This window comes from Pungitius pungitius, chromosome 15, assembly GCF_949316345.1.
Source record: "Pungitius pungitius chromosome 15, fPunPun2.1, whole genome shotgun sequence".
In the NCBI taxonomy this organism is placed as follows: Eukaryota; Metazoa; Chordata; class Actinopteri; order Perciformes; family Gasterosteidae; genus Pungitius; species Pungitius pungitius.
The window spans coordinates 6,216,566-6,243,935 of record NC_084914.1 but is presented as its reverse complement, the minus strand read 5'-3'; the positions used below and the strand labels follow the sequence as shown (position 1 = coordinate 6,243,935).

General features: G+C 45.9%; 1 protein-coding gene across 6 annotated transcripts in view; it reads right to left on the bottom strand.

The window, feature by feature from the left end:
* Positions 1–5,540: 5,540 nt before the first annotated feature.
* The window catches only part of LOC119208995 (receptor-type tyrosine-protein phosphatase mu-like), a 126,470-nt gene continuing 104,640 nt past the window's right edge, over positions 5,541–27,370 (bottom strand). For 4 of the 6 annotated variants that reach the window (XM_037457871.2, XM_037457875.2, XM_037457878.2 and 1 more), the window contains 12 exons: positions 24,551–24,587; positions 19,251–19,348; positions 16,944–17,060; positions 15,904–16,058; positions 15,619–15,754; positions 13,887–14,036; positions 13,197–13,370; positions 12,183–12,314; positions 10,150–10,275; positions 8,544–8,707; positions 8,218–8,353; positions 5,541–7,693 (listed from right to left, as the gene is read on the bottom strand). In XM_037457871.2, coding sequence (XP_037313768.2) covers positions 7,640–7,693; positions 8,218–8,353; positions 8,544–8,707; positions 10,150–10,275; positions 12,183–12,314; positions 13,197–13,370; positions 13,887–14,036; positions 15,619–15,754; positions 15,904–16,058; positions 16,944–17,060; positions 19,251–19,348; positions 24,551–24,587 — 1,479 coding nt within the window. In that variant the 3' untranslated portion in view covers positions 5,541–7,639. The remainder of the gene's footprint in view (positions 7,694–8,217; positions 8,354–8,543; positions 8,708–10,149; positions 10,276–12,182; positions 12,315–13,196; positions 13,371–13,886; positions 14,037–15,618; positions 15,755–15,903; positions 16,059–16,943; positions 17,061–19,250; positions 19,349–24,550; positions 24,588–27,370) is intronic. The other 2 variants (XM_062557570.1, XM_062557571.1) reach the window with 2 other exon arrangements.

Below are 27,370 nucleotides of genomic sequence, written 5' to 3'. Positions count from 1 at the left end.
CCGGTTTGATTTGGCTTTTTGCTCTCGTCATAACGTTATGTGTCAACGAAGCAACAATAGGAAGTGGACTGCATTTGAGCCATGCTCAATGAAGCGGTCGGACCGACAGGCAGAATAGGATCATTTGTTGCTCTTTAGATAGATAACAAACGTTCTTCTGCAATTGTTCTAGTTCTTCCGGGTACTTTGGCAGATTTACTGCAAATTCAAGTATAATTTGATAACGTTTGGAAGGAAATCAGACATGGCAGTTGTAAGTTACCACACGTCATTTTCCATCTCCTTAACCTGTATGAGGAACAGGTCTCAACTGCTGAGCATTGGTGGTCCACCACATGTGAAGCCAGAGGCCGTATAACATAAAACTTCCGGCCAATAATACGGCAATACTGGATCTTATAACATACAAGTGACTCCGATCTGAAGACGTGTGGGAAGAATCAGCAACGAAGGGCCGTGGGACATCCTTTAAAAATATAAAGATCACGCTACAGCGGTGTGTGGGGGAACTCCATGCTGCCCACTTCCACAGACCTACACGTGGTCTTCTTCCTCCTCCTGAGAGGAGCAGCAGCGTCGGTCTGGGAAACCAATCAAGCAGCCAAACAGGAGCCACGCCCGACCTCCTCTTTCTCCTCACAGTGAGGTTACCGAATGGCGGTAATCCCAGCGCTGCCATCATCATCATCCCACTGCAGGCGAAGCCGGGCACACGCGGCTCTGGCCCCAGACATCAGTCTCCAAGCGGTTGCAAATGAGTTCATCTTGATTGGCTTCATGCTCTCAGAGCAACGGGGGGTGAGCCCAAATCAACCTCACTTCACGATAAAAGGTTTATGTGGTACGCTGTGGGGAAATAATCTTCCATTTTATTTTTATGTGGAAATTATGAATGTGTGAAATCAACCAAATTGTAAAAAAAAAACACTTGTTTTAGAGGTTAGATTTTATCTCTTGAAGCTTTTCAGATGTTTTTTTTTGCCTGCAACCAATAAATTAAACTCAAACCTTCTTTCAAAAAAGATCACTTTGCACACTGTTGACAGTTTTTTAATGGGGGAACAAATCCATTAAATGCTTCTTTTCCGTAAATATTACATTTTCAAGTGGAACTCTCGGATTTCCGTGTTGCTTTCACACTTCAAATGTGGTATGACTGCACACGCCTACTCATTGTAATACAAAGTGAGACAGCCGGAGCGTCCACCCCAGGTTACCTGGCCATGCACGTCCCCCCCCCAACATCTCCGTGCACCACCTAAGCAGCGCCCGATGAGCACGCTGCCCATGCAGCTGAGCTTAGCTCCACTCGAGATCTCAATAAAGATACAGTATCTTGACATCTAGCTTCTACCCCGTTCGGCTCCCTTTTGTCTGCACACCGTGTTTCGAGTGACGAGCAGCACAGGCGAGCGCGGTTCAATATAATGCGTTGGAAGATAAAGGGACTGACTCCCTGCCATGCCAAATCTATCCAGAACGCTATTACGGTGCCATGGCAACAGATGAAGACATGCAGGCTTCTTTGGATGGGGGCACCGCTGGTTCACTCATCTTCTCTGCTAGACTGACTGGCAAGAAAGCTCCACGGGGCTGCTATGGCAACAGACGGATCCTGTGTAGAGAGGGGCCGTTGGCTGCCACGGTAACATGGGGGGCCAAGTCGTCGGTTTTCCCACCCTGAGTTGCAGGAAATCTGATTGACTTTGATGAGGACTTGACCTCGGGCAAACTCCCAATATTATTTTGTCTCGTGAATTTTTCACATGATGGGGATGGCTACACCAGCTGACACCAGCATTTGTGTGTGTGTGTGTGTGTGTGTGTGCAAGTGTGTACATACATCTTTGCTTGTTGAGCCCACTTAAAGAATGGTAAAAGGGAAGCAATATTCCAGCCACACGGCAAACTAGGCTATCCACTTGTGGCTTGACACTAAGCTTGCAACTTCTAAAATATGTAGTCTCAAACTACTGAAATATGTATGGCACATCTGGGCCCGGGAAGACTCTTTCTCCAGCCTTTTCGCATGCAGCATCTAACTAAGAGCACTACAGCACCAGCAAACTCAGAGCTGACAATACAATCACATCAAAGTGTCAGGGGGATACGAACAATGTCAGGGGAGCAGAGGCATCTTACTCCCCCCCCCCCCCTTCCAACGGCATGGAAATGGAGGAAATATGAGATATGGATTTGCCTCAGATCTAAGAGCCAGACAGGGCCGCTTTTTTCTATGTTAAGCTGGTCCATTGATTGAGCGCTCGCTCCCGCTTGGCAAACGCTCGATGGCAGCGCTGCAACTCAAAGCAAATACCCTGAATTATCGGAAGCTCAAAACCGCTGGTGCATCATTCTTTAAAAAGAGAATAACAAGGATCTAGGATTGATCCACAGCCTTCAAACGTTCAAACACTACTGTCGAAACGGTGGAGACGTTTTAAGATTATGAACCGTGAAATGATGTCAGCGGTGATCGAGAGGTGACAAGTCGGATCACAGGGCCACGTGACGCCCAGTTCTTTGTAGTCACTTAAAACATGAAGAATTCAAAGCCACGTGCGGGAAAGTAAAGAGGTTGTCCTCTTCTGTTTGCCATCCAGTCAGTGAGTTTCTTTTTGTGGTGGAATAGCAAGATGGGGGGTGGTGGTGGTGGTGGTGAAGAGATAAAGGCAGGCGGAGAGAGAGAGAGAGAGAGAGAGAGAGAGAGAGACAGAGACAGAGAGACAATAATCCAGCCCCCGGAGATAGAAGCAGGCTGTTGTCCTCCAGTTGCTTCAGCCGCCCTTTGACCCATGTGTGGCTCTGTAGCTGTTGCACATGTGCGTGTTCGTCGTGTGTGATGATCTGCATTGATTGTACCTGTGAGTGCCGCGTGGTTGTGTTAAAGGAGGCCGCATCACGCGATTCAGCGAGCATCTCGATTAAGGGGAGGCACAACACTTAATCTTTCGTCGGAAAATTGGGGAGTCATTTATTATTTATTGGTTTATTTCTTACACAGTTACAGTGTGGAATGGTAATATGAGGCTCGTGGCTTCAATATTCAGCATGAAGATGCAGACCAAAATAAAATGTAATGAAACATCTGTGACAAAAACATGAAGATGGGCATTGAAATAAACACCTTACTCAAATGAAATGAAACTCATCGGGCCACATTTGCTGACTCCTTTCCAGGATTCTTAAAAAGTTGTCTTCGGGGGGGGATAATGTGTTAATTACTCGAAATGGATATGAGCTTTAAGCCAAATTGAGTGTGTAACAGAGTGCTCAATAGAGCTCTCCACGTCTTTGTCTGCACGACGCTGCCATCTACCGGACACGCGGGGCCCAGACGCGGCGCCATCTGCAACCGCGACCTTGGGCCTCTCAATGGCAGCTCATAAAACATTCATCCACCAATGAATGCCTACCATTTTGGAAAATGTGAAACTAGATTCCTGCAATTTGATATCTGGGATGAAAGTTAAGCCTCTGTGTCAAATAACAACCAAGGGTGTCGAATAAAGGAGTAATGATTTGCTTTTCCTTCATATTTTTCAGATGATTTATGTCCACTTATGGTCCTTTTAAGACTCTTTCTGAATTCTTTACACGCTACTTTTGTCACTCGTTATCTTATTGATAATATTTAAACTTTTTTTCCCAGGTTGTTTTGCTGACAATCCTCTGCATTATATTAAATACTACACTACATGAGCTGTCTGCTAATACATACATACAGCGAGTTATTTACAGTTATTGAGAATGCAAGTTGAAATCAGATTAATGTATTATTTATCATATCGGATGAATATGAATAAGAACTTTGTCTGAGGAATGACATCAATGAGCGTGCAGCTCAGTCAGCGCGTGCTTGTGCGTTACAGATGTTGTTCTTGAGCAGCTTTAGCGCAGGTAACATCTGGTGTGGACTCTCCCCCAGTTCAGCTCAACTCACATCAAGCCTCCACCCCTCCCCCCCGTCCGCCCCCCCTGCTCGCTCCCTTCTCATCAGCTCCCCTGTTCTCCTGGTGCGAACAGAGAAATAATTCACCAGCAGAGCTGCAATGAAACATGAAACCGTCTCCTGGTGGCACGCCGCCGCCGGCTCTGACCCACTGGAACGGTGTGCGAGGGAGGGATGGGTTTGAGGGGGGTCGGCTTCCATGAAGATGCGCCAAAAGATTCCTCCTTTCAGAAAAAGGCTGGCTGCCACACGTTCTCATCCTCGGTGCATTTAAATCTGCTCCCGGCTACCGCATTGAATTCACAATCAATGCAAGTGAATGTTCTGGTTACAGGGGGAAACTTCTGCATGTAAGTGTTAACAATCCTTCACACAGGGACATCAGAGGGTTCTTTAATGTGTATAAACATATGGTATAATCTTCTGTTCCTTCCTTCCTCATCACCACCACTGATCTCTGAATTGAACCCCTGGTCTCAGCTCGGAGGCTGACAGATAACATGGAGAAGCATCAACACGCAGGAAAAACCCACCAGTAGTGAGACGAGTCATACACGGGGGGCCGACCTGTGGTCATCAGTTAGCATATAAATAAAACAGTTAAGGTTCATTTGCTGACTCTTTGAAAATACATTGAAAGGCAAATATTTGATTAGAAATGTTTTTCCCTTATGGTTTTATGTCAGTAAAACTGAATGATTTAATGGCCGGTGGTCCCATATGAGGAAGTTTGACCTTGATGAAGAGCTTTCCATCAGGGGAAACCATGTACTATTATGACATGTGTACTCAGTTTAACAGACACATGCCGACGATCATCACGCGGTCATTTGTTTGATTGAAACAGAGTGAATCATTTTAAATGTACAGAGTTTATTGTGGGAGAAAGTGAAGGAAAGGTACTCAGGGTCCCCACCAGGGGGAAGGACCAACCCAAATCCATCAGGGCCTGGAAACACCACAGTTGAGCTTTCTCAAACACATCAATCCAATAGATTTTTTTTTTCTCTAATAGCGTTTTAACAGTTTCATAGTTTTACCGTGTATAAAATCTGGATTTACTGAGCAATTTTTTACATAAAAGATTCTAAATTTGATCCAGTGGCCTTTTAGCATCGTTGACTTTTCAGTGCTGCATGTCCTTGACGGCAGGTCAGTTTTAAAACAATTTTTCTCCAAAAACGAACTACGCTATATTTTGGCACACAGTATATAGACTAAAAACTTTGTGTCAATCGGTCAATTTTTTAAATGAATCATTTGTAAGAATCTAAAGGCCTTTGACTCCAATCTCTCATAGTCACTGCACATACACAACTTTTTGAAATCAAGTGCCGATGCGCCAGATAAAAAGCACCTAATATATTTCTTCAAGGTTAATACGTCTTGTTGTAAAAGAGATTCAGGGATCAGCTTTTCAATGTGACCGATCCCACTACACCACCACTTACCTCAGCCTGTGTTAGCGTTACATTAGCACCTCTCCAGCATTTAAGAAATGTAGCATCATCCCCCCCCCTCCGCCCCCCCCCGGGATCAATGCAGAGTTGCTCTATTGGAGAGTGTTCATTATAATACGTACACTTAGGTGAGTAATATAAGGCCTTTATTTGAGGATGGTCATTTGACCAAAAACAATCACAACACAATCTGGACCTGACATCAGTTCAGTTTGACGTAACCTTTTAAAAGTAAGTTTAGAATAACATCTGTGTATCACTTACTGTATTTGTTGTCCGCTACATGTGGTAGCATACAGCGTATGTGGGGGCCCTGTCCTGTGTGCAGTAGAGAGTTGAGCAACTATGACAGATTACGTGAATGTAATCTCTGGGCTATAAACCGACGACTCCCTCCTCGCACATGAGCGACTATTTGGCGGGACGTTGCTCTACGCGTTAGCAACAGCATTTTTTAAGACACTTAAAAGCTTCCCAATGCACCAGAGGACTTTTTAGTTACTTATTTTGTATCTCTGAACAGCTCTCTAGTGCTAAACACAGAACAACCCAAAAACCCATTGATTTTGAGACAATACAACCAGAACTGACAGGTGTTCTCGGTGTAGCTGTCACATTGTGCACATTTGTTTGGGAGTGAAATAACTCTTTGTGACACCTTTAGAGGTTGCGGATTGCAAACAACTGAAGATCTCTCTGCCCACCCGTCCTTTTTAAAGCGCGTTTAGAGCGCTGCCCGTGGCCTTCGGATAATGTAGAAAATGAGAAGCGTTGTTTGGTTTGTTCTGGGTTGCTCCAGAAACACGGCGGAGTCCATGACAAGGACCCGCTTCATATGTGACCGTGATGGGCTAGTTATAATCTTACAAAAACACAACAATTCTTTTGTTTCGGTTGCTTATACGGCCCACGAAAAATAGTTATAAGCATTAGATTCACTATGTGCTGATACATCATCGTCCTCAACACTAATCCTCTTCATTATAGGTTTATACATTTTCTGATCTTAGATAAAAATACGTACTTTGACCATGTACCAAATGGCATCAAAATGGGGTCTCTTGTTTTGTGATTGTACGTCCTATGAGAACTTTCAATCAACAAATATACCTCAAAACTATCTATTTTCCCGATGAGAGGAAAGCCCCCGTCCATGTAGTAGCATATCGTATTAACTTATTATCAGGAAAACAGCTCAATACCGTGGCGCTGTTAAAGGTTGTGAGAGGGGAAGTGATTGTGTTATTCCCCATCTCCCCATTAGATGTCCCCCTAAAGTCATCTTTTCCAGCTCCCCTCACAAGGCAAAAAATACTTAATTCAATGTTTACATTGCAGATACATTTATATAATACCTTGTTTTCTTTACAGTGGAATTGATCACAGAAGTAACCGAAAAAAAAGCACACAATACAGTCAATAAACCAAACCTATAGAACATATGATTGTCACTTACTGCGAGTCACAAAAAAAGTACATACTGTGAATAAATAATCTACAGAAATATGTACAATATGCACAACAAGAATTCAAATGAAATAGCAAATAAAGCTTTGGATCCCTGTACAGAAAATAAGAAAAGCAGATGTAGATTGAGCCAGCTGTCCCAAACACGCATTATTAAGCAATAATCATCTAGTAGTCAGAGATTTACAAGACATTAAGTAACATTTAGGCTTTGCTTTCCTGCATTTAATGACTTATAATAATAATAAGCAAAAAAAGAAGAAAAAAAAACGTAAAACCACGCTATGTACAGTGCATCGCATTCCACGGAAAACTGGAGAATATTTAATGCTCATAGTCCAATGGGGATCAAGGCAACAACCACGGGACCACAGGCGGCTGAGAGAGAGAGAGAGAGAGAGAGAGAGAGAGAGAGAGAGAGAGAGAGAGAGAGAGACGGAGGGATCCAGAGAGGAGGGGAAAAAAAGACCCTCTTTGTGTTCCCGGCACCGACAGAAACAGGCCGCGATAATTAACACCACACAACTCTGTTACCTTTCCCCCCCGTCGAGAAGAAGAGAGCTGGTCAGAAAACAGGGGGGGGGGCGGCGTGTATGGTTATGTGCGCACCTCGCTCCTGTCGAAGTTAGTAAAACACACACACACACGCACACGCACACAGACACACACGCACTTAGCACAATGCACACATGTGAGCTGCGGCCCTTCTGTGATGTCGCGAAACGTCAGAGTCTCTGGTGGCTTCAGCAGCGGCTCCGAGTTACCCAGAGTTCAAGTACTCCAGTGCGACTTCGTAGCAAAACTTGTACTGGTCCTACGAGACAAAAGGGAAACGAAGCAAAACATCAGAGAGGCCGGATCAACCTGCTAGAGGACCCACAGGAAAGACAAAATTGGACTTTCTGACATGAATGTCCGACGCTTTAACCTCAACTTGTGTTGGACCAGTGAAAATAATATATTTCTTTGTATTTACATCAATTAAATCATGTACTGCGATCAGCAAATGGATTGGATGGACAATAACTTGATGCAGGTACATGGAAAGTTGGGTGACAAAAGGAAGTAGAATTCTTTCATTTCTAAAGGGGGATCCATCCATTTTAAAAGTGAAGATCCATCATATTACTGCAAAACGCAACGGGCTTAGAAATGACAGAAAGCTTTAAAAAATAAATGCAATTCAATTGGTAACCTTGGAAAAAGCTTCAAAGTTCCCAAACTTTGTTGAAGTAATAGAAGCTGCTGTACTATTCCCATGAAATACCACCTAGTGCATTGTAAGGTTATAATGAACTCAAAAAAGTCAGATCGAAGTGCTGCTGCAATGCTCCTCACCAGCAGGTCCACCATGTTGGGTTTATTGTTCCTCAGCGTTTTGACAGCGTGGAAAACATCCACAGAGCGCTGATGCTGAAGCATCTCACACACAATGCTGATGGCACAGAATGTCCCGCTTCGGCCGCCTCCGTTCCTAGAGTTATCACAAACGAGCCAAGCATCGAACCCATCAAATATAATGTAAGCTGTATTCCATACAGAAAGCGGTTTGACAGTAAGGCTGTGGAGGAGTTGTCATGCTTTTGATGCAGTGAGGCTCTGCACTCAGTAGGTGGAGCTGTTTCATTCTTAATGGCGGTGCCCGGGTGAAGCGATGAACTTACAGACAATGGACCACGGTGCGTCCCTCGCCTCCGTCGTACTCTTCCTGCCACTTGTCCACCTGTCGAATCAGCTTGAGGAAGGAGCGCTTGGACATGGGCGTGTCTCTGTACATGGGCCAGCCCAGGAACTGGAACTGCTGCACCATCCGGTACCCGTCCTGAGGCTGGTAAGGGGGGGGGGGGATGCACGCGAGCCGGTTATCCCAGGGTTAAGACATGCGTTTGGGAGGGGTTAATCGCCGCCGTGCGACCACGTGCAATCAGCCCGTAAAGACGTGACTAAGCCAAGCCATCGGCGGGGACACGTAGGGACGAGGGGAGCCAACGAAGAGAAGAACAGAGGGGTTGATGGATGAGCACGGTCTCAGCTGGAGACGGATACTTAAGAACTACAGACACTCTGAATCACACTCAGACACCAGGATCAATAACACTTGTCGCAGATCGTGTGCGATTAGATTGTATTCCAGTTAACACGGTGTGGGGGGGGAGGGGGGGGGGGGGGGGGGGGGGGGGGGGGGGGGGGGGGGGGGGGGAGGGATCGCAGACATCTGTGGGCAAACTGTACGGGTAAGGAGCTTACGCAGGTGACTGCAGGTCAGGTCCCTTACTGGGCAGCGATGAAGGCGACTTGACGCCCACATCAGAAGAAATACGTAGAACACGGCCTTACGCGCGAAGGCCTCTAAACAAGCGAGCTTTTTTTTTTATTTTAGCAAAGCTGTGAGATTTGTGTCTCTGAAATTCCTTCTTCCTCCACTACAATAAAAAGTATGTGACGCTCATGAGTGGAATACCAAAATGAAAATAAAAAAACGTGTTTAACAACTTGTCTTTCCATAATCAGCGTGCTTATTGCTCTTGATGGCCAACGCACTGCCAACTGCTTTCATGGGGACTACTTCCTGATTAGAAAGTACTTACAATAAAACCCTTTTCAGCAATGTCTCTGAAATATCACAGAAAAGTGGTCATAAGACGATTCTTTTTTTCTTGTGAAATACAATAAGGAAAAAAAACCTGCTTGGCTGAGCTGCTTAGCAATCAAACGTGTAACCAAAGGTCATGAGTAGACGCTGCTTCATTGTAGGGGGGCACAAGAGCACTGGTTCCCAGCCGCATTGGCCTATGTCCTTTCAAATCAAAGCAATTGTTTGGAGCCCTGAAAGCATTAAATGACAGAAGTGAATATATAGAGAAAATCAATGTATTTTCAATTCTCTCCACTGGCATCATTCTCTTGTGAACCCTTTGGTGAGCAGTCAAGGAGTTCAAATACTGCCTTTTTTTTTAATTCTAACTATGTGTGTTTATGCCTGGTGCTGCTTCAGAGACACGTGACTGGAGGCGATGACACCTCGGCCCGATCACTGGTGCAGCGGCGTACTCCTGAAGAACAGAATGGCTCTCCGCATGAGTGGGACGTGTGAGGTGTGCAGGCACAGAATAAATTAGCTGTCGCGGTGATCACCGCAGAAATAAAAAGAAGAAGAAAAAAAAAAGAACTAGTTGTAAAAGTTACAGAAAAGAGAACAAATGGCCAGCAGAGCGGAGAAAATGAAGGGATTGTTATTTTTCGGCTAAACTAGTCGACGTGTCACCGTACCCGAGCTGCGTTGTAAATCCGAAATATTCTGCTGATGATGTCCTCCTCCAGGTCGGCAGACACAAACTCCACCTGGATGGGTCCATGGCGGTGGACTCCGTTTTCTGGCCAGTACTGTGGGCACAACTAAACGAAACAGGCACGTACACGTACATTCACACACACACAGAAGTGCAGGTGTACCAGCACACACACACACACACACACACACACACACACAGAGCGACGAAACAAAGAAAAAAACATATAAAATGGGAAAGGATTCATTAGTTTCGGAGTCAAAATAGTACCAACTGAAGGCAGTGACATTGATTTCAACTCCTCATACAAAAACGCTCAAGAGGTTTCTGTGAGATTACACGGACGACATGACTGTCGACCATTTCTTTTTTTTTTTAAAGAAATGAGACACAAATTCCTGTAAAAAAAACCTTGATCTTTTTATCTCCAGAGAAACAGACAAACACATAGACACACGCACTTTCTGCTGCTTAAAAACCATTAAAAAAAAGGGTTTTTCAGGCTTAGAGCAAATCTCATAATCGGCTGTGTGCGGATGAAAGGTAATTAAAAGAAGACGTATTAAAAGATGGTGGATATAAAAGTAATTGGACGTTTAAGATCATTTTTAACCGTTAAATGCAGCTTCAACTTACTTCATCTATTGATTCAGTTTTAGCTAAATCAATCATGTATCTATCAGCTGTATGATAAAAAAAATACTTTTATAGTTTATTAACTTTGCATTTAACATTTGCTATCTATTCAAACCATTACTACAGTACATTATGTTGAGCTTTTCAGGCTACCCAATTTTTAAACAACTTTCCACACAATTAGGCGTAAACAATGGCGATCGGATGTTGCGGCTCACAGATTACATTACAATTTTTAATTAAATCACCATTTGTGGGTATTTTTAAATGTGCCCCTGGGATTTGGGATGTTTTTGTCACTGTCCTTTAACAGTTTCAAGTATACGATTGGCAAATCAATTGAAAAGCCAATACAAAATAATGAGTTTTGAGTGCTTTGGCAGCAGCAAAATAAATAAACCCCACGGGACAGCATCACGAGAGCTTCAAAACCTCCTCCATCAATGCTCCTGGGGAGAGAACATGCACCTGCAGAGCCCACCGCTGGCCTCACAGCACTCAATCAGACAAGTGGAAGTTTGCACGCACAGATGGACAGATTCCTCACAGACAGACGGGCTGCATGCAGAGTGATAACAGCCCGTGCATAGAAATGGAGGCGCAAATGTTGTCTTTCTTTGTCTAACACACAGGTTAAAAAAAAGCACACATGCAGTCTGTGTGGCAGAGGGAGCACTACTTTCCACCTTTCCTTCGGAGCATTTCAAAATCGGACAAATTCAAACAGACGCAAATGACAAAGATGCTGATGGAGAAGATGGTAAACCTCCACCTCCCTCGTCTCCATCTGCGCCATACCCCCCCCCCCCCCCCGCCACGTTTCCTGCCTTCATACCTGTGCCTGTTCCCTTGGCTGGCTGCCTGGCTACAGTGAGAATATTGAATGAAAGGCCTTTTTTTTTTTATTCAGCCAGTCAGTCAGTCAACCAGTCAGTCAGTCACCCAGGGAAAGGGATTTGGATGTGGGGGGGGGGGGGGGGGGGGGGCGAGCCTGGCTTCAGGCTTTGATCCGAGGGTGTTATGACAGAGCCCCGGGCTGAGAAAAGCTGCATAGGCTCTTCCAGGGGCCTGCCTCTCCATCTACCCCAAAGTCCTCTCCCTCTCCGCAGCATCCACCGCATTTCCAACATATATTGGGTGTATATTGCATTGTTTTCCAGTAGAGTCACATTTATGATTCCACCTCCCACCCTTCCCGGAGAAGAAAAAAAAAAAAAAAAAGCAATCCCTCTCTGAATCCCGTTCCCACGCTGCTGTCCTTTTGTGTTACTTTATTAGATACAGAATGGCACCACCTCATCCGTTTGTCAGCGTGCTTCTCGCGACACACCTGGGGGATTATTTCTGTGTATTGCACACGTATCAGGTCGGGTTTACCTGGGCTGGATCGACGTCGTTGAGCATCACTATGGATGTGCAGTGGTAATCCAGAACCAATCTCCAGAAGTCCTTCACCGTGTTTGGTAACGGGTGCTGGGTCACAATGAATGCAGAGGGCTGCTTGTAACTCTGGATGAAGGGAAGGCAGAGCGATGTGAAACACTGTCGCCACATACGCCCGCACATCACGTGGCACGTAACCTCGACCAATTTACCAAGAATAAAAAACAAATGACCGTTTTAAAATGACCTCCGTGGTTTGACCTGCCTCACGGGCTGCTGTTTTAATCCAGATTCTGAGGAGATTATGTCAGACTGCTGCACTTTTAACGTGGTTTAGTGACCGAGAGGATTCTGTTCCTGAAAGGTCTTACCTGAATTTAACATTTACAAAATTGCTATACTTTATATTTCGGGGGCCTTTTGTGTTGTCCTCTAAAGGCCTCAATTGGAAAATCGTTTTTAGGTTAAAAAAAACAAAAACATGTTGAACTTTAAATGTAAATCAAACCAGTACAATAAGTTTACAATTCCATGACAACTGCTAACTTTTATCTGGTAAAGATCACATGATACGATTACAACCTTGAGGACAGAAATTAAATTCAAGTGTTAATAGTGTAAAAAAGGATTTTCTTAGATAGAGAGACCTGAGACGCGAATAACAACCTGAATATCGTTCCTCGTTTTGTGACAAAGGTCATACTTATTATACTCCTTATACTTATTTTCAAGACCTCTTCCTCTATAAAGCAAAGTCAATTTCAATGAAAAAGGCCCTTTGATTTGTTAATGCCTTCCCTTTTGTGGGCGGCTTGCAAAGGGGGCTTTTGATCTTCACATCACGCATTTTTCTCTCCCGATGCTTCTCTACAGCGTGAACGCCGCCGCAGTGACAAATCACTTTAAACATCAACTACCGGGAATCCCAATAACGCTGGAACGCTCGCTCAAGTGATCACGCGAGGAAAACATCCACCCGAAAACACGAGAAGAATTGGGGACTCTTACGTCCATGAGCGCCGCGTTGATGTAATTGGAGCTCTCCCCGTCGATGGTGATGAGGAAGGGCAGGCAGCGGTCCGGGGGGAGGACGTCCATGCAGCGGTTCTTCTCGTGGTTCCTGGGCAGCAGGGCGATGCTGCAGTCCTCCACCCGCAGCGTGGGAGTCACCATATTCAGAGTCTGGCCGGGAAAGGGGGGTTTGAGGGCGGGAATTTACATTACATTACATGTCATTTAGCCGACGCTTTTATCCAAAGCGACATACAATAATTGCATTTCCACATAGAGATACAGACTCAGAACAAGTAACAAGAAAGTACATTTTTCATCAAATAAGCAGTTAAACATGCTGGTAAGGTAGGCCCTCACGTCTTGAGCGCGCTAATTATCCCCCAATATGGTAATTAACAATGCAATTCTTTAATCAGTTACATTAGCGATAGCTCTTACTCCCCTGATGGGACTGTGATGAAACTTTGGGGCGCCATGCATCTCATACAACACTGATTGGTCCAAGGAGGGAGGGGGGGAGGGGGGGGTGGTCAGGGGCTACCAACACAGATTAAAGCAAGGTGATGTATTTGCCTCTGATTGGCCCAGAGGGGGAGCGCGGCAATCATCAGGGGAAAACATGTTTACTGTTGTTTTCAACTCATCCTTCACTCGAGACAAGGCTTGACGACACGATTTCCTCACCCTGAACTCCTCTTTTATGGGGCTGGAGTTGGTCTGCGGGTCCAGGCGGTTCATGTCGTAGTACACGGAGCGCAGCTGACCGGCAGGAATGGTGGTGTCGCCACAGAGACATGCCTCCAGGATGGCGTCGTGGATGAAGACATACTGCTCCTGCAAAAGACAGCATCCTCATTGCGGATCCATAAGGCTTCGACGGCAACGGCAAACAAAATATGATTTTTTTTTTTTTTTTTTTAGCAAAAGCAGAGATGCTTGAGCCGGGGCATTTTTGCTGGAAGAATTCAATGACCTTAACACAACCCTATGATGAATGATTATTCTTTAGCCCCGAGACAGTTTCTGTGACTAATATTTGTTATTGTCTGTGTTCAAAGGTCACATTACATAATTGTGCATTCGTTTTGGTACAAAACTCCTAAAATTCGGTGAATTTTTCAGGTGTTCTAATGAACCCCGTCAAACCCTTGGTGACCTAGGTTGGAAATGTCATCGTCATCATTCTCACAATCAAGTAAGAGAACGAGGCAAGAACAAGGCTGACGTCTTGAAAAACCAAAACAACCCCCCCCCGCTGTCCTTAACTTCGTGCGGGGCAAGACTGGATACCGCGACGCATCTCCTCCTCCCTCACATCAGTCAGTCAAGCAGTCGACATGGCGACGCTGCTCGAGGCTTGACGCAAATCCATTCTGAAGTGACATTTTCAGCTGACACTCCCCTGTCACTTCGGACCAAAATCCGCACACTTGCACACGGGGTCACCATTTACAGAGAAACATGTGCTGCCATTTGTTAAGCTTAGCGCGGCCAGCGGACCGCTGACGGGAGAGAGTTTAACCCCCCCCCGCCTCCCACCCGAGCTCAAAACCAGAATCCACAGATTGATAGATTTGTATCGGAGCTCATGAACTATAAACAACGACGTGGCTTTTCATTTCCGGGGAAACAGATTAAACCACGTCGGCGAGTTAGTGTCGGGCCGCAGGCTGAGGAGCCGTGCCAACGAGGCCCGAACACCTGCGAGGGGAAAAACACACACACACACACACACACTTTGAAGGTCACTGAATTTGAGGAGAGTGACTCAGGGTGAACAACATTTGGGTCTCCAGTTACTCAAATCCCAATTCGGACGTCAACGATGAAACATTTGCCCATTAAGCCCAATGACGCCTGTGATTTAAAGGGAATTACGGTGAAATGATGCATCCGACGAGACTGTGGACACCTCCAGATGGCCGGTGTTCGGAAAAGCGCAAAGTCCTTTGGTAGGCCGCACTTGGCATCGAGATGGAGGAGGAGCCAGCGGTGCTTTTCGGTTATAGTGTTATGTTAGTGTTAAGATATTACTGCTCTAAGTATAAAATAAACCATTCAGCAGATATTTCACTGAAGAGCATTTGTGCAACAGCTGTCACGCAGAGGTCAATTATCATTTGGATAGTTTAGTCACAGAACGAAATGTATTGCTATTGTCTGATGAATGCGACACTTCAAGTGGCACTTGAAAAATGAAAACTAATTATGCTTCATTTTAAAAGATAATGGGCATCATCAGTCAATCTCTAAGGTCTGTTATGCTGTAGAAACAGTAACTAACAAAAGCCAGGTAATGATTCATTTTCTATGAATCCCGAGCGTCTGTTCTCACGAGCCCGTGTGGGCGGGCCCTGCTCCTCTGAGGCCCCTGTGGGACCCCTGTGGGACCCCTGTGGGACCCCATCCACCGTACCTCAGTCTGCACCATGTTGACCCTCCGCGAGCGCAGCTCCCTCACGCAGTTGTAAATGTCCACCACCCCCTCTCTCTCCGCCATGTCCAGCATGATGTCGATGACGATGAAGCAGCCCGTCCGTCCCGCCCCGGCGCTGTGGGGGAGCGCACGGCTTATTAACCACAGCAACCACAATATTTAAACATTTTAAATGTGTTTTTTCTTGGTTTTTTTGTGCCACATTTTAAGGTTAGCTCAACAAACACACGGCTATCGAAACAGGGTGGTCCGGCGAACACCAACCTGCAGTGAACCACCATGGGTCCAGCATTGGTCAGCGTCTTGGACTTGACTCTCCTGATGAAGCCGAGCAGGCCCGTGGCGTGATAGGGCACGCCGTGGTCCGGCCACCCCGTGAAGTGAAACTGTCGGATCTCCCGGATCTCATGAGCCCCTCTCTGAGGAGCGGATTCATCAAGTTAGACACACAGAGCGTGATGTGCTGAGGCGACAGAGGAGGCAGTGTGCAGGCGGCGGGAGAGATCCGCCCGAAGCAAATATCCAGTTGGACCGAATGCAAATATACACTTTATGGGCAAAGTGGAGGACGACGTTGGCAAAGATTTCATTATCCAAAAGCAAACAGGATGTCGAGTTTTGTTTCTTTAAAGCCTGTAGAACAGGATCGTATTATGTGTTACATGCATAATGTGGTCATTTTTAAAAAAGCATTTTTTTGCAATTTTAAGTCATTTGTAATTTACCCTTTTAACTTCATAGGCGTACTCATTTCCTTTTGTATTGGATATCAAGGAGACACATTTTATTAACGATTGTAACATAAATTATGGTTGGTTCAACATGAGTTGATCAAAATGCAAAGTTAAACAGCAGGATCGTAACCCTAACCTAACCCTGAGGTTACACATTTCTCCAGTGAGACCCATTATCTCAGTGATCTGGGGAGTGAAGGTTGGGGGCTGCATTCACTGCTGCAGACCAAACATCCAAATAACAATAATATTCCTTCTCAGAAAAAGCTTTAAAAGCTATGTGAACAAAGTAGGAAAGACGTCCTAATATGCAGGATTATGCATGGTTTTATGGTCGTTAAGTGGAATAAAAGAAACTTCAAAGCCGGATTTGACAACACATTTGGCAGCACTAGTCGTATGCTGTGACCTTGTTTTTATAAACGGCACCTTTTTGAAATGAACAAAAAAAAACTTTAATAATCAAGCCCCAGACGTAAAGTCGTTCACAGCCAAAGGTTAATGTCGAGTACGAGTATGAATCTTTTTTCAAACCTCTTGGTGGACAATAGAGGGTAAAAAAAAAAGTACCTTCTCTACAGCAAAGGTCCTGATGACGTACTCTGACAGCAGCTCAGTCTCTATCAGCGTCACCTTGATGTCTCTGTAGATCTCAGTGTCATCAGGCCAGTACTTACAGCACTTCACCTGAGAGGGACAAAAGCATGTTTTATAACCACAACGCACAAAATACCGCGCGCTAAAAGCATTTCACTCACATTAACGTACGACACAAGGCCATAGAGTGACTGCACAGTCGAGAGTGCAGGGCATCATTTTTTTTTTCTTGTAAAGATAGTCACCCCACATTTGCCACCTGATATTTAATTAGTTTGAAGTCAAAATGAGATTTGCTCCGTTAGTTTCAAACCCTGATCAAAGATCTGCTGCAAATGGGATTCTAATGTATTAAAGGAGAGCTGTTTCTCACATTATTGCTTTTTTATTCTCACATCGATAAAGTGAGAATGCCTTTAAAGGTAGACTGCACCGGATCGGGATCAGAGCAGAATTGACACGGAGGGGGTGTAAGATTTGTCCACCTTAATTTTTTGACTACTGGTGCGGCGAAATAAGAAAAAAAAACATAAAAATAAAGATTGTACTACAATTGGATGAGGGCGAAATAATAACAATCCAATAATGATGTGATATAATACACCCTCAGTATCTTAAAAGAGATTTCCCAACAGATACCTAAAACACCCCATTGGAAATATTACCCCCCCCCCCCTGTTCAATTACAATGAAGATACTCAGGGAGTAGGGCTGGTGATAAAGATCGAGATCATGGGGGTATATCAGAGAATTATTATTTTTGATGAGAGATAAATGTGACATCAGCCACAACGAGATTCAAATCTCCGTTTGTGGAGTCTTTGCGCTGATTAGGGATGAAAATGAGATTTTGGTTTTGTTGGAGTGATGCGGGCGGAGCGGGGCGTTCGGGTCCCTCTTCTCCCCGACGCCCCCCGATGACTAACCCACCGTCCGCCCCCAGCCAGATTGAATTAGGCAAAAGCCATTACCCTATTAGATCACCCGGAGTCCTGATGCCTGCAGCAGGTGGAATTGGCCTTTTGGCAAAAAATCACGCCAGCATACACGCTGCACTGTATGAGCGTCACCTCATCACACACTGCCTCCCAGACTCCATCTCTCATACATCAAAGCGGGGAGCCATCGAGCCATCCCCCCCTCCTCGCCCCCCAGTGCTTGAAACCGGCGGGACGCAGACGCTGTGTGTGCGCCAGGATTTTTTCATTTTTTTTCTCCCAGAGTTCATCAGCGACCGCGCCGAGCAGATGGCCCACTGCGATATGGCGGAGTGATTTTTATGGGGCCCCTTCTGAGGAGCCGCCGCCGCCACCGTGACCAACTGTGCCCGCCCGCCCGCCATTGGACAAGGATCATGTAACAGACGGTTTGGGGGCCGGGGGGCCAGGGCCCCCACCCCCCGCCTCCCGACGAGCACGGCGCGGCAGCTAAGCAGGTGTGGAGAAGGTGTGGGGCGGGGCTCGGCTGCTGTAGAGGAACTGCCTAATGAGGTACCCAGAGATGGGCCCATGAATCATCACGGGGCTCGGCCACATTGGAACCCCGAGGAAAAAAAAAACCCTGCACGTCAGCGAATTGAAGATGCGCCGGTGTTTAACGGGCTCTTCGGTGCGAGCGTGTTTCAAAATTTGCGGAGAAAATCCCCAGGCAGTCAAAGCATTAGGCTGTACTTTAAGACTTTCATTTTCTCTTGACTGTCACCGAATCCGGAGGAGCTTCGGTGCAAGTGGAGCAAATTAGCGCTGAAGTAGTTTTATTTTTGGAGGTAGAGCACATGCTACATTGAGTAAAAAAAAAGGTAAGTATCTGCCATTAGTTTGAGCATTATGAGCTATCCTCACCACTCAATACCAGTAGCTTTTCATCCAATGAGGACAACATTAAGGGATGTTTCTAGAAGGAGCTGGCGGCGACTGCGGAGTTTAATCTCCTGTTTTAGACCCAATCAGATGAAAGAGTACTCGGTTGCCTGAATGCCTCCCTGGTAATGAAGGCCATCAATCAGTTTCTTCTCACTTCTCATTGATCAGATAGAGGGAAAAAGAGCTGGCAGCACACAAGACCAATGCCTCACTAAGCCGGTACTTGCACACACACACACACACACACACACACACCGCACGCAAAGCAACATCTGCGCACTGATGTCGAAACACACAAAGGCACTTAAAAAAAGATAGCTCCGCTTGCCTTGAGATACAATCAGGCTGTCAGTCGACTGGGGGCCAGGTAATCTTATTTGAGATCTGCGGTTAGAGCGAACATCTAATTAATACCCACCCTGCCCACTTCCACCAGGTTGGTCACCATGACGATAGCTGCCGTGTTCTCCTGCCAGACCATCCTCCAGAAGTCAAAGACCGTCTCCTGCATGGGGCCTTGGAGAGTGAGAGAGAGAGAGAGAGAGAGAGAGAGAGAGAGAGGGAATTCATCTTTTTTGAGGTTGTCAATTACATGCACCGTCACTTTTTCACATTCTCTATTGATCCTGTTCCCAGTTTCCAGATGCATACTCTGTGGTGCATTACATCTGGATTATTCTTAAAAACACATCAGCACGTGCAGTATATGGACAGAGGTATGCAGACGCCCAATGAATGAATGAATGAATGAAATCTTTGTGAAATGGTCTCCTTTACCCATGGCAGCAGACGAGCACTGTACAAAGAACCGTCCCAAAGTCACAGAGTTAGAATTAAACTGTTTCTTAAAATGTAACTGTATGCTGGAACATTAAGATATCTACAGAGGAACTTGTGGTTAATGTCAAATCATAGAAAACAGTACAAATTACAAAGATATGTGGACATACTTCGTAGTTGTACTTGGTGCCAGGCAGAACGGTGAGTGGTGAAATGGTGATTTAAGCCTAATACACTGACATTTTCATCAAGTTTTTATCTGTTAATCTCTCCCTCTATTTTTGTCATGATTTGCATCAGTACCATCTAGCTTAATTCAATGAAGTGTTTTTATCCACTTCCCTCAGTTTAAGCACACACGATGTGGCACCGTGTCTTTTGATCATAACCTCATGCAATAGCACCTTCGTCTCCGTCTTCGCAGGCAGCAGATCAACTCGCACACAATTTACTGTACACAGGGGATTTGGAGGTATTACAGCGCTACAGCAACAATGCAGTTTATAGAGCATTTTCCCTCCATTTCACTCCCCGGATCAAGCATTGAACAACTTGTCAAACCAAATGTATTTATAGTGCTTCCTAGAACAGATTTATAGCAAAGGGCTTAAATAAAGATGAAAACAAGAGAGTAGAAATAAATCAAACATTTGCAGACACGTGTGTGTGTGTGTATGTGTGGCAAACCTCAAAGTAATTACAGGCACACCTCGTCTATTCAACACCAACCTTTCCACTGAACCAGAGTCCAACGTGTCTGCTGAACATCAAAATAAATGAGGAGCGAACCATTGACTGCCTCCAATAGTTAAAACTTCACTGAGCAATAATTGTGGATTGATAGGTTTTTAATTATTATTCTGGTTAATTAAAATTATTAATATTAGTTTTAATCAAGCACCCGGTGGGGGAAAAAAAAAAGAAGAGACTTCTGACAAATTAATTAGCGAATGCAAATCTCTGCAGTTGTGCATTCTCCTGCGTTGGCCTAATGTACCTGGAGACATGACAAATTATGCAGACGCACACACACAGAGACACAGTCTCAGACACGGCACGGAGACAAACTATTACAGTTTTTCTTCCTTGTCATCTTTGCGTTGAGTAAATTCAATAAAAGGTGTCGGCGTGCCCCAAAAAGTCAAGAAAACGCGCTGTGGGTAATCTCCCGCCGGAGGACATTTGCTGCTTGTTATCCTCTCCCTCTTTGTACCGTCATTCCCAATCTGTAGGAAATGAAGGAAATATGCCCCGATGAACCAATGTTATTATTACGGTATAAACCACATGCAGTTGTTTGATCAAGCGATGCTTCCAGACACCAGTTGCAGCGACTCCAGCATCCTTTTTTCCCCCTTTATTAGAGTGTTGGTCCTCTTTGGCTTACATCTTTCCCTAAGGGCCCCAGCGAAGTGGCATCAACATTTTAATGACGCGATTGATCAAGCCATGTTTGATTTGCTCTCCGCGGTGCCTAAACGGTTCTTCGCTGTCTCTCCTCCTCCGACCGTCCTCGGGCGCAGCCGGAGCACGTGACAGAGTTCGGATCGCCGCGATGGCCGAGCAATGAAATTCATGAGACTTTCTGCTGAAAAGAAGATAAATGATTTATAAGGAACCATCATATCCAGCTCATGTCCCTGCTGCCAGCCTGCTCATGGGTCACCCTTCTGGAAAACAAGAACATTTTGCAGGGTGTAATAGCTGAGTTTTGAACTCCTGCTTCCTTATTTCCATCCCAATTTGCTATTTAGACATTTGGAACAAAGCTCCTTTATATTTTCCATTCGCATTCCAACATTTCCTCTGCCGCGCCCGAGGTGCTTCGTCTCGATCGTAACCGCAGGACCTCAATCTCCAATTCCAGTCACTCCCAGTCTCTCCAATAAACCACCCAAACGCGATTGAGCCACCCACTCTTCTGCCTCCTACACTTGTCGCCGAGGGAGCGTACAGACTGCTGAGAAGTTTGGGAGAGGGAGTCTGAGAAGCAGGACAGCTGGTGTGTAGGACTTTTAGTAACACAATAACACTTGGCATTATACGGTAAATCATCCAAAGGGAGGCTCATTCCAAGCTTCAGCCGGCCAATTTGTGTTTGGTATGGACGAGGAGACAGGCGATAGGTGAGCAGAGGACGCTGGGCAAGCGCTCAAGGAAGCGAGCGTGGTTGTGGTCGGGCAGAGCACTCGCTGGATTTCATATCCGCCCGGGAATCCAAACGTTGTTGTGTCTTGGGCCGCAAATGATTTGTTAAAACAAACACAGCAAATGGAAAAGTTGAAGAGCCAAAATGGTAAGAAGCATGGAAGCTTGCTTGCTAGCAAGCGGCATCGGACCATGAACAAATTGTGTGACTCTCACCCGGGAGATGTACAGATAATTTAAAGAAACGCCTCGAAAAAGAAACTGTTTCCGAGAGCCCCCCCCCTTTTGAGGAGCTAGTTGGAGAAGTTGGGAGGCGGCACTTCACAGCTGTCAGAGAGCTAACGCTGCTACAGCTGCAGCCGACACCGTGTTTGGGGACTAGGCCTGCTCCTCCTTTAGAAACCAGGAGCGTGACAGCTGCAGAACCCCCCGGCCCCCCCAGCCAGGTAGGCGCCGCAAAACTCCCTATCCTGCCCATTAATATTACATGCAGCAGACTTGGGCGTAACGTACACACGCTTATCATTGATTTGCTATCTCTCTCTCTTCCACCTCAAACACCCCCCACCCCTCCCCTAACCCCCACCCCCCCGTTGGGCTCGGAGATGTTAAGGTGTAAATAATAAAACTTGGTGACATTTGGTGGGAAGGGAGGGAGCAGAGAGGACCGGAGGGGAGGGGGGGGGGGGGGGAAGCCTGATGTAATTTCCAGCGTTATGAATATTTTTCAGCAGGAAGCTGGGTGACTTATCAGGAGCTCACGTCTGCTCGGTATTTAAACAATCCGCGGGTCATGAAAGACGGACGGACGGACGGAGGGAGGGCGGCGCACTCGGAGGGTTGAGCCGCATGCTCAATCCGCCACGACAAGTCAGCCGCAAAGGGCGCCTGGGAATTTGCGTCAGTTGCTGTATTGCTGCAGCAAAATATATATATATATTTAAAATCCCCCGGATAAGTGAATGACCTACATAGTGACGAGCGGAGCTCGGGTGATGAGGCTTTTATGGAACGACAGCTGTTCTACCTGCAGTTGTCACCTTGACGGAGCAAAGGGAGTCATCAATAAACCCACCAACTAATGAGCGCCGTTGTGCTTTATAGCGTAAGAGAACGGGGACAACGTTGTGCCGCCATATTAAGCACATACTCAACCACCCCCGCAACCAATTTATGACAACCAAGTCTATCCGGCACAAGTGCGGGTATCATCACTTTTTTTTCTCGGAGCTATACTGCTGGTCCCAGCGGACTCGAGTGGAAGTGTCACTCACCGAGAAACTTTTACGGGGGGGGGAGACTACTAACTGATTTCCAGCAACGGTGCCAATGCCCAGGTGCTCTCTGCAGGTGCTCCGGCAGGCAGTTTGTCTGAGTGAGAGAGACGCGCCTGTGTCTGGCTTCCCTATCATCTCGGGCCGCTCTCCGCTTCAGTGTCAGCAGACTCTGAGCCTTTGCTTCCCGTCAGTCTGCCGGAGCTGATGATGAATTATAAAAAGGGGCCTGCTCTCCCAGAGAATACAGATGTTTCCACACACACACACACGTGCACCTCCCCTCTTTTGTATCCGATGGCTCTACACAGTGCATGCAATTGTCGGGGAAAATTAGGAGCTTATTATGCAAGCTCAATGAGCAAAGAGGGGCTAATTAGTTTGAATGGCAACACGTCGGGCTTCTCAAGCTCTCCCATTTTTAGCAGGGCCTTCTTTGACTGTCGATGTCCATATGAATATTTGGAAGTGAGATGTGGAATGCTTTTCACTCGCTGCAGCACGATTATGAAAGTCACAATAACGAGGAGCGAATGCGCCCATTGAAGGGGCTTGATTTTGGTGGACGGAAGCCCCACAAGCAGAGAGTCGGGGTGCCCGAGACTCGGTGGGAGCAGGTGCTGCGCATATACACAGGACCGACGCACCAGCCCGAGCGGCCGCTGCCTGATTGGTATGCCGTCCCTTTCCCCAAGTAAGAGCAAACAGAGGGTTGTTTTAATTGAGACACTGAGGAAGAGAGGCGATGCACTAATAAACAGGTAATTATGCAACTCCCAGCTCCGCCGAAGCAGATTGCGAATCCATTAAGGCCTCGACGCAAAACCGCCTCTTCTTCTTTTTTTCTTTTTTTTTTCCTTTGCTCCACTGTGCTCTTTTTTTTTTTTTTTTCCCTCTCCAAAGTGGTGCACAAAATCCCCACGCACGCATCACCGTTGTGTGGGAGCAAGGCTCTCGACGCAAAATTCATAACAATTAGCCATCAATCAGACTTAACCTCTGGGGGTCACGGTAAGTGCTCCTCGCCCTGCGAATCTGCCGGCCAGATTAACACAGTGACAAAAATGTGCCTGTACATGTCGGCTAATCCGTTTATTTATTCAGCGCGCTCCCAGACCGCCTGATTAATGGCTCCCAAACCACCGATGGAAGGAAAGAGGAAAGAGACAGAGAGACAGAGAGAGAGAGAGAGAGAGAGAGAAAGCAGAGGTCCGTAAGTGTGTGTCGGCACGTCTGTCTGTGTGTGTGTGTGTGTGTGTGTGTGTGCGTGCGTGTGCGTGCGTACTGAGCTGTACCAGATTCCCCGAACACACACTTGACTGAGCATCAAAGAGGAGTTTGCAAGAGCGTATGTAAACAACCATGGGGATGGTCCAGGAAACGATATTCCAGAACACCTGCATTCACCGCCCCCCCCCTCCCCCCACAAACAAACAAACAAACAAACAAACAAAACAGGGTGAAATTCTCCCCGCCCACTCATTCCAACCCAGAGCTCGGAGAGTAGTGTTCTTACCTTGCGTGGCGATGTAGTGATTCGGCCTGTGGTAGCCCTGAGAAAAAGAAGAGGGAGAAGAGTCACTTTACTGTGTTTGTACTCGTGGAAGACAAGCCGATGTGAAGCCATCTCCCTCCAATGGAGGCCGTAAACACTCTCTCCGTCACAAATTACAATATGCGCCGCACCTCTGGAGGTGAGCAGCCAAAGGGTCGATAATCCCCCAAGATACAACTAACAGCACTGATCTTTCACAATGGGCCCCCCCCGGTCTCACGGATTACTCTAATCCCTTCAAGTTTTATTTGTCCAATTCCTTGTCTCCTCTCCAGAGATATGAGGTGGGAAACAAAACATTAGGACTTAAAGGCTCTTCCCCGGCCCTGCCTCTTCTTGATTGTCTTCAACCCCCCCCCCCCCCCCCTCTCTCCCCTCCCACCCCCCTGCTGCTGCTGCAGCTCTGCTTATCTCACTCATATTCAATTTAACTTGGACTGTGATTAACGCTCCTCCAATGAAGGGAGGGAGACACAAAGGATATTTCCCTCACTCTCCCTCTCATCCACGCCGCTCTTTCAGCTCATTCGACTGTCCTCCATTTTTAATGACTTCTTTATCTCTGGACCGAGGAGGAGATTTGTTTGTGCTTTCATGTAAGTTCTGTCGAGTAAAGTGGGGGCCCGGTACGCCGTCGGATTAGAGGGGGGAGAGACAGAGAGAAAGAAGGGCCCTGACAGTGACTGTCAGGTGAGTAGAGCTTACTATGATTGGACTGGCGGCTTTTTTTTCCTTTTTTTTTTACATTGGGCGCATGAGAGTGTTTCTTCGTGATCAACACAAAAGAGATAAACACAGAAAATGTCCATGTGGAAATTATTAATTGAACAAGCTTTGTATCCAGGGGTGTGTAAATTACTGAAGGGGAATTAAATGTGTGTTGTGCTCTGTGTATGTCTGCTGCATCGCTCCTAACAATGAGCACTCTCCTATTCATTCTTTCCAGTAAAAGTGGGCTGTAGCATGTCATAAATATGCAGCATGAAATTACATTTTTTCTTGGAGGCATGACTTTTTCTTTTAGCCTGAATATCATTTGATAGCCTAATTTTGTAAGTGCAATGTCACCTACAATACAAAACATATCCTCATTTATGAATACACTTAAATTATTACAGAATAAATGCTGCCTCTGCAATGGGTTTAGGTATATGGGTAATAGTTACGCAATGCATTATTCATATCTAAAAGGGCAATGTGAGAAAATTGCCCTGATCCCCTAGACCCTAAAGGGCAACCTATGCCCCTGGTTTAATGTGCGTCAGTTGCTTTGATGGAATGTTTCATCGTTTTGTTGTTATAACACAACGCTGGCATATAAACTAGAACTACAGGTGCTCGAGGTGGGTTCTGCATTATTAGCTGTCTTGTGGAGCGATGGTGTCCCACCTGCAAGACAGGAGGAGCCCTCAAAGGTCTCGCAAGATTCTTTTTTCTTTTTTTTTGCTTCATTTTTAGCGTCTTCCAGGATTTATTCATGTCTTTAGGAGAGCAAAACGCCCTCCTGGCTACTGATGCTGACATGAAACTTAGACTTAGATAATGTATACTCTTAGTTCTATAGTCTTACTCTGGTAGAAGATTCAGTGGTTTGCTGTGTAAACGATTGTCTTTTCAGACCTCAAAATGCAGACTTAACACCTTCTCCAGATGTTTAGGAACTGCGGTTGTAGACGGCCCTGTGTAAAAACGTACACTATCCATATTCATATCTCCCCCGACCAAGCTCCAGATGTCGGGAACAGCTACTGAGGTAAAGACCAAATCATATTTGTTGATGCAGATACGCTCAAGTTATAAAACACTGCTGCTATGCTTCAATTTAAATGAAACCGTAAAGATGTTTTGTCACTGCATTATTTTGGTAAACTCCACCCGGGCCCCAGCTGACCTGCGTTTTTTCCCCTATGTGCACACGCACACGACTCTGCAAACAAAAGGCTATAACAATATGTTTGCTGCCTCCTAAACGCTTATGAAAACACTCAATCAGCTGCCGAAAAGACTGTCTCTGCTTACTCGTACATGACTTGAAATAATCGTGGCTATAATAGAGCACAATAACAAACGCTGCGGGAAATGTTCTACACATAAGACTTTATTGGGGAGGACAAGCTTCTAGATGGGTTAAAAAGCTTTCCGAAGAGCAAAAACATCATTACCCATCTGCCTTCATTTCTACTAAGTACTTTTTCAATGAAGCCGGCAGTGCAGTGCAAATCCTTTTCAATAAGAGCCCTCTTTAATATGCGTGTATTCTTATCTTATAATGGGGCCCTCTCCATTGTGAGAGTCCTCTCCGCAGCGCCCCTTTCGAGGCATAATGGTCCGTAAACTGAATAGTGGGAAAGGTAAATAATTTAAGCCGTCTGCATTTGCCGCGGCACACCTTGCATTATGAATTTATGTTTGAAGGCGTAACAAGAGATTACAAATTACCACATTAGAGGGGTGGGGGAAGAGAAGATGGGAGACGAAGGGAGAGTTCTCTCCCGAGCAGAAAGCCACTTAGAGAGTCAGGTACATCGCCGGGGCATTACACACGAAGCGGATGCGTCTGCTCAAAGTGAGCCGCTGTGATTGGTCACATCCTGCTATTAACACTGCTATCAGCAGCAAATCAGGTCAGATCAGGAGGTTCTATGTTGTGCGAGTTAAGTGGGTTGGATCTGTTTTTGACATGTCTCACGCCACTTTTTAATGACTTTTACTTACTGTGGGAGGTATGCTTAGTCACTGGAGTGCATGTAAGTACTCTCCTGTGGTAAGACTTGTGAAATA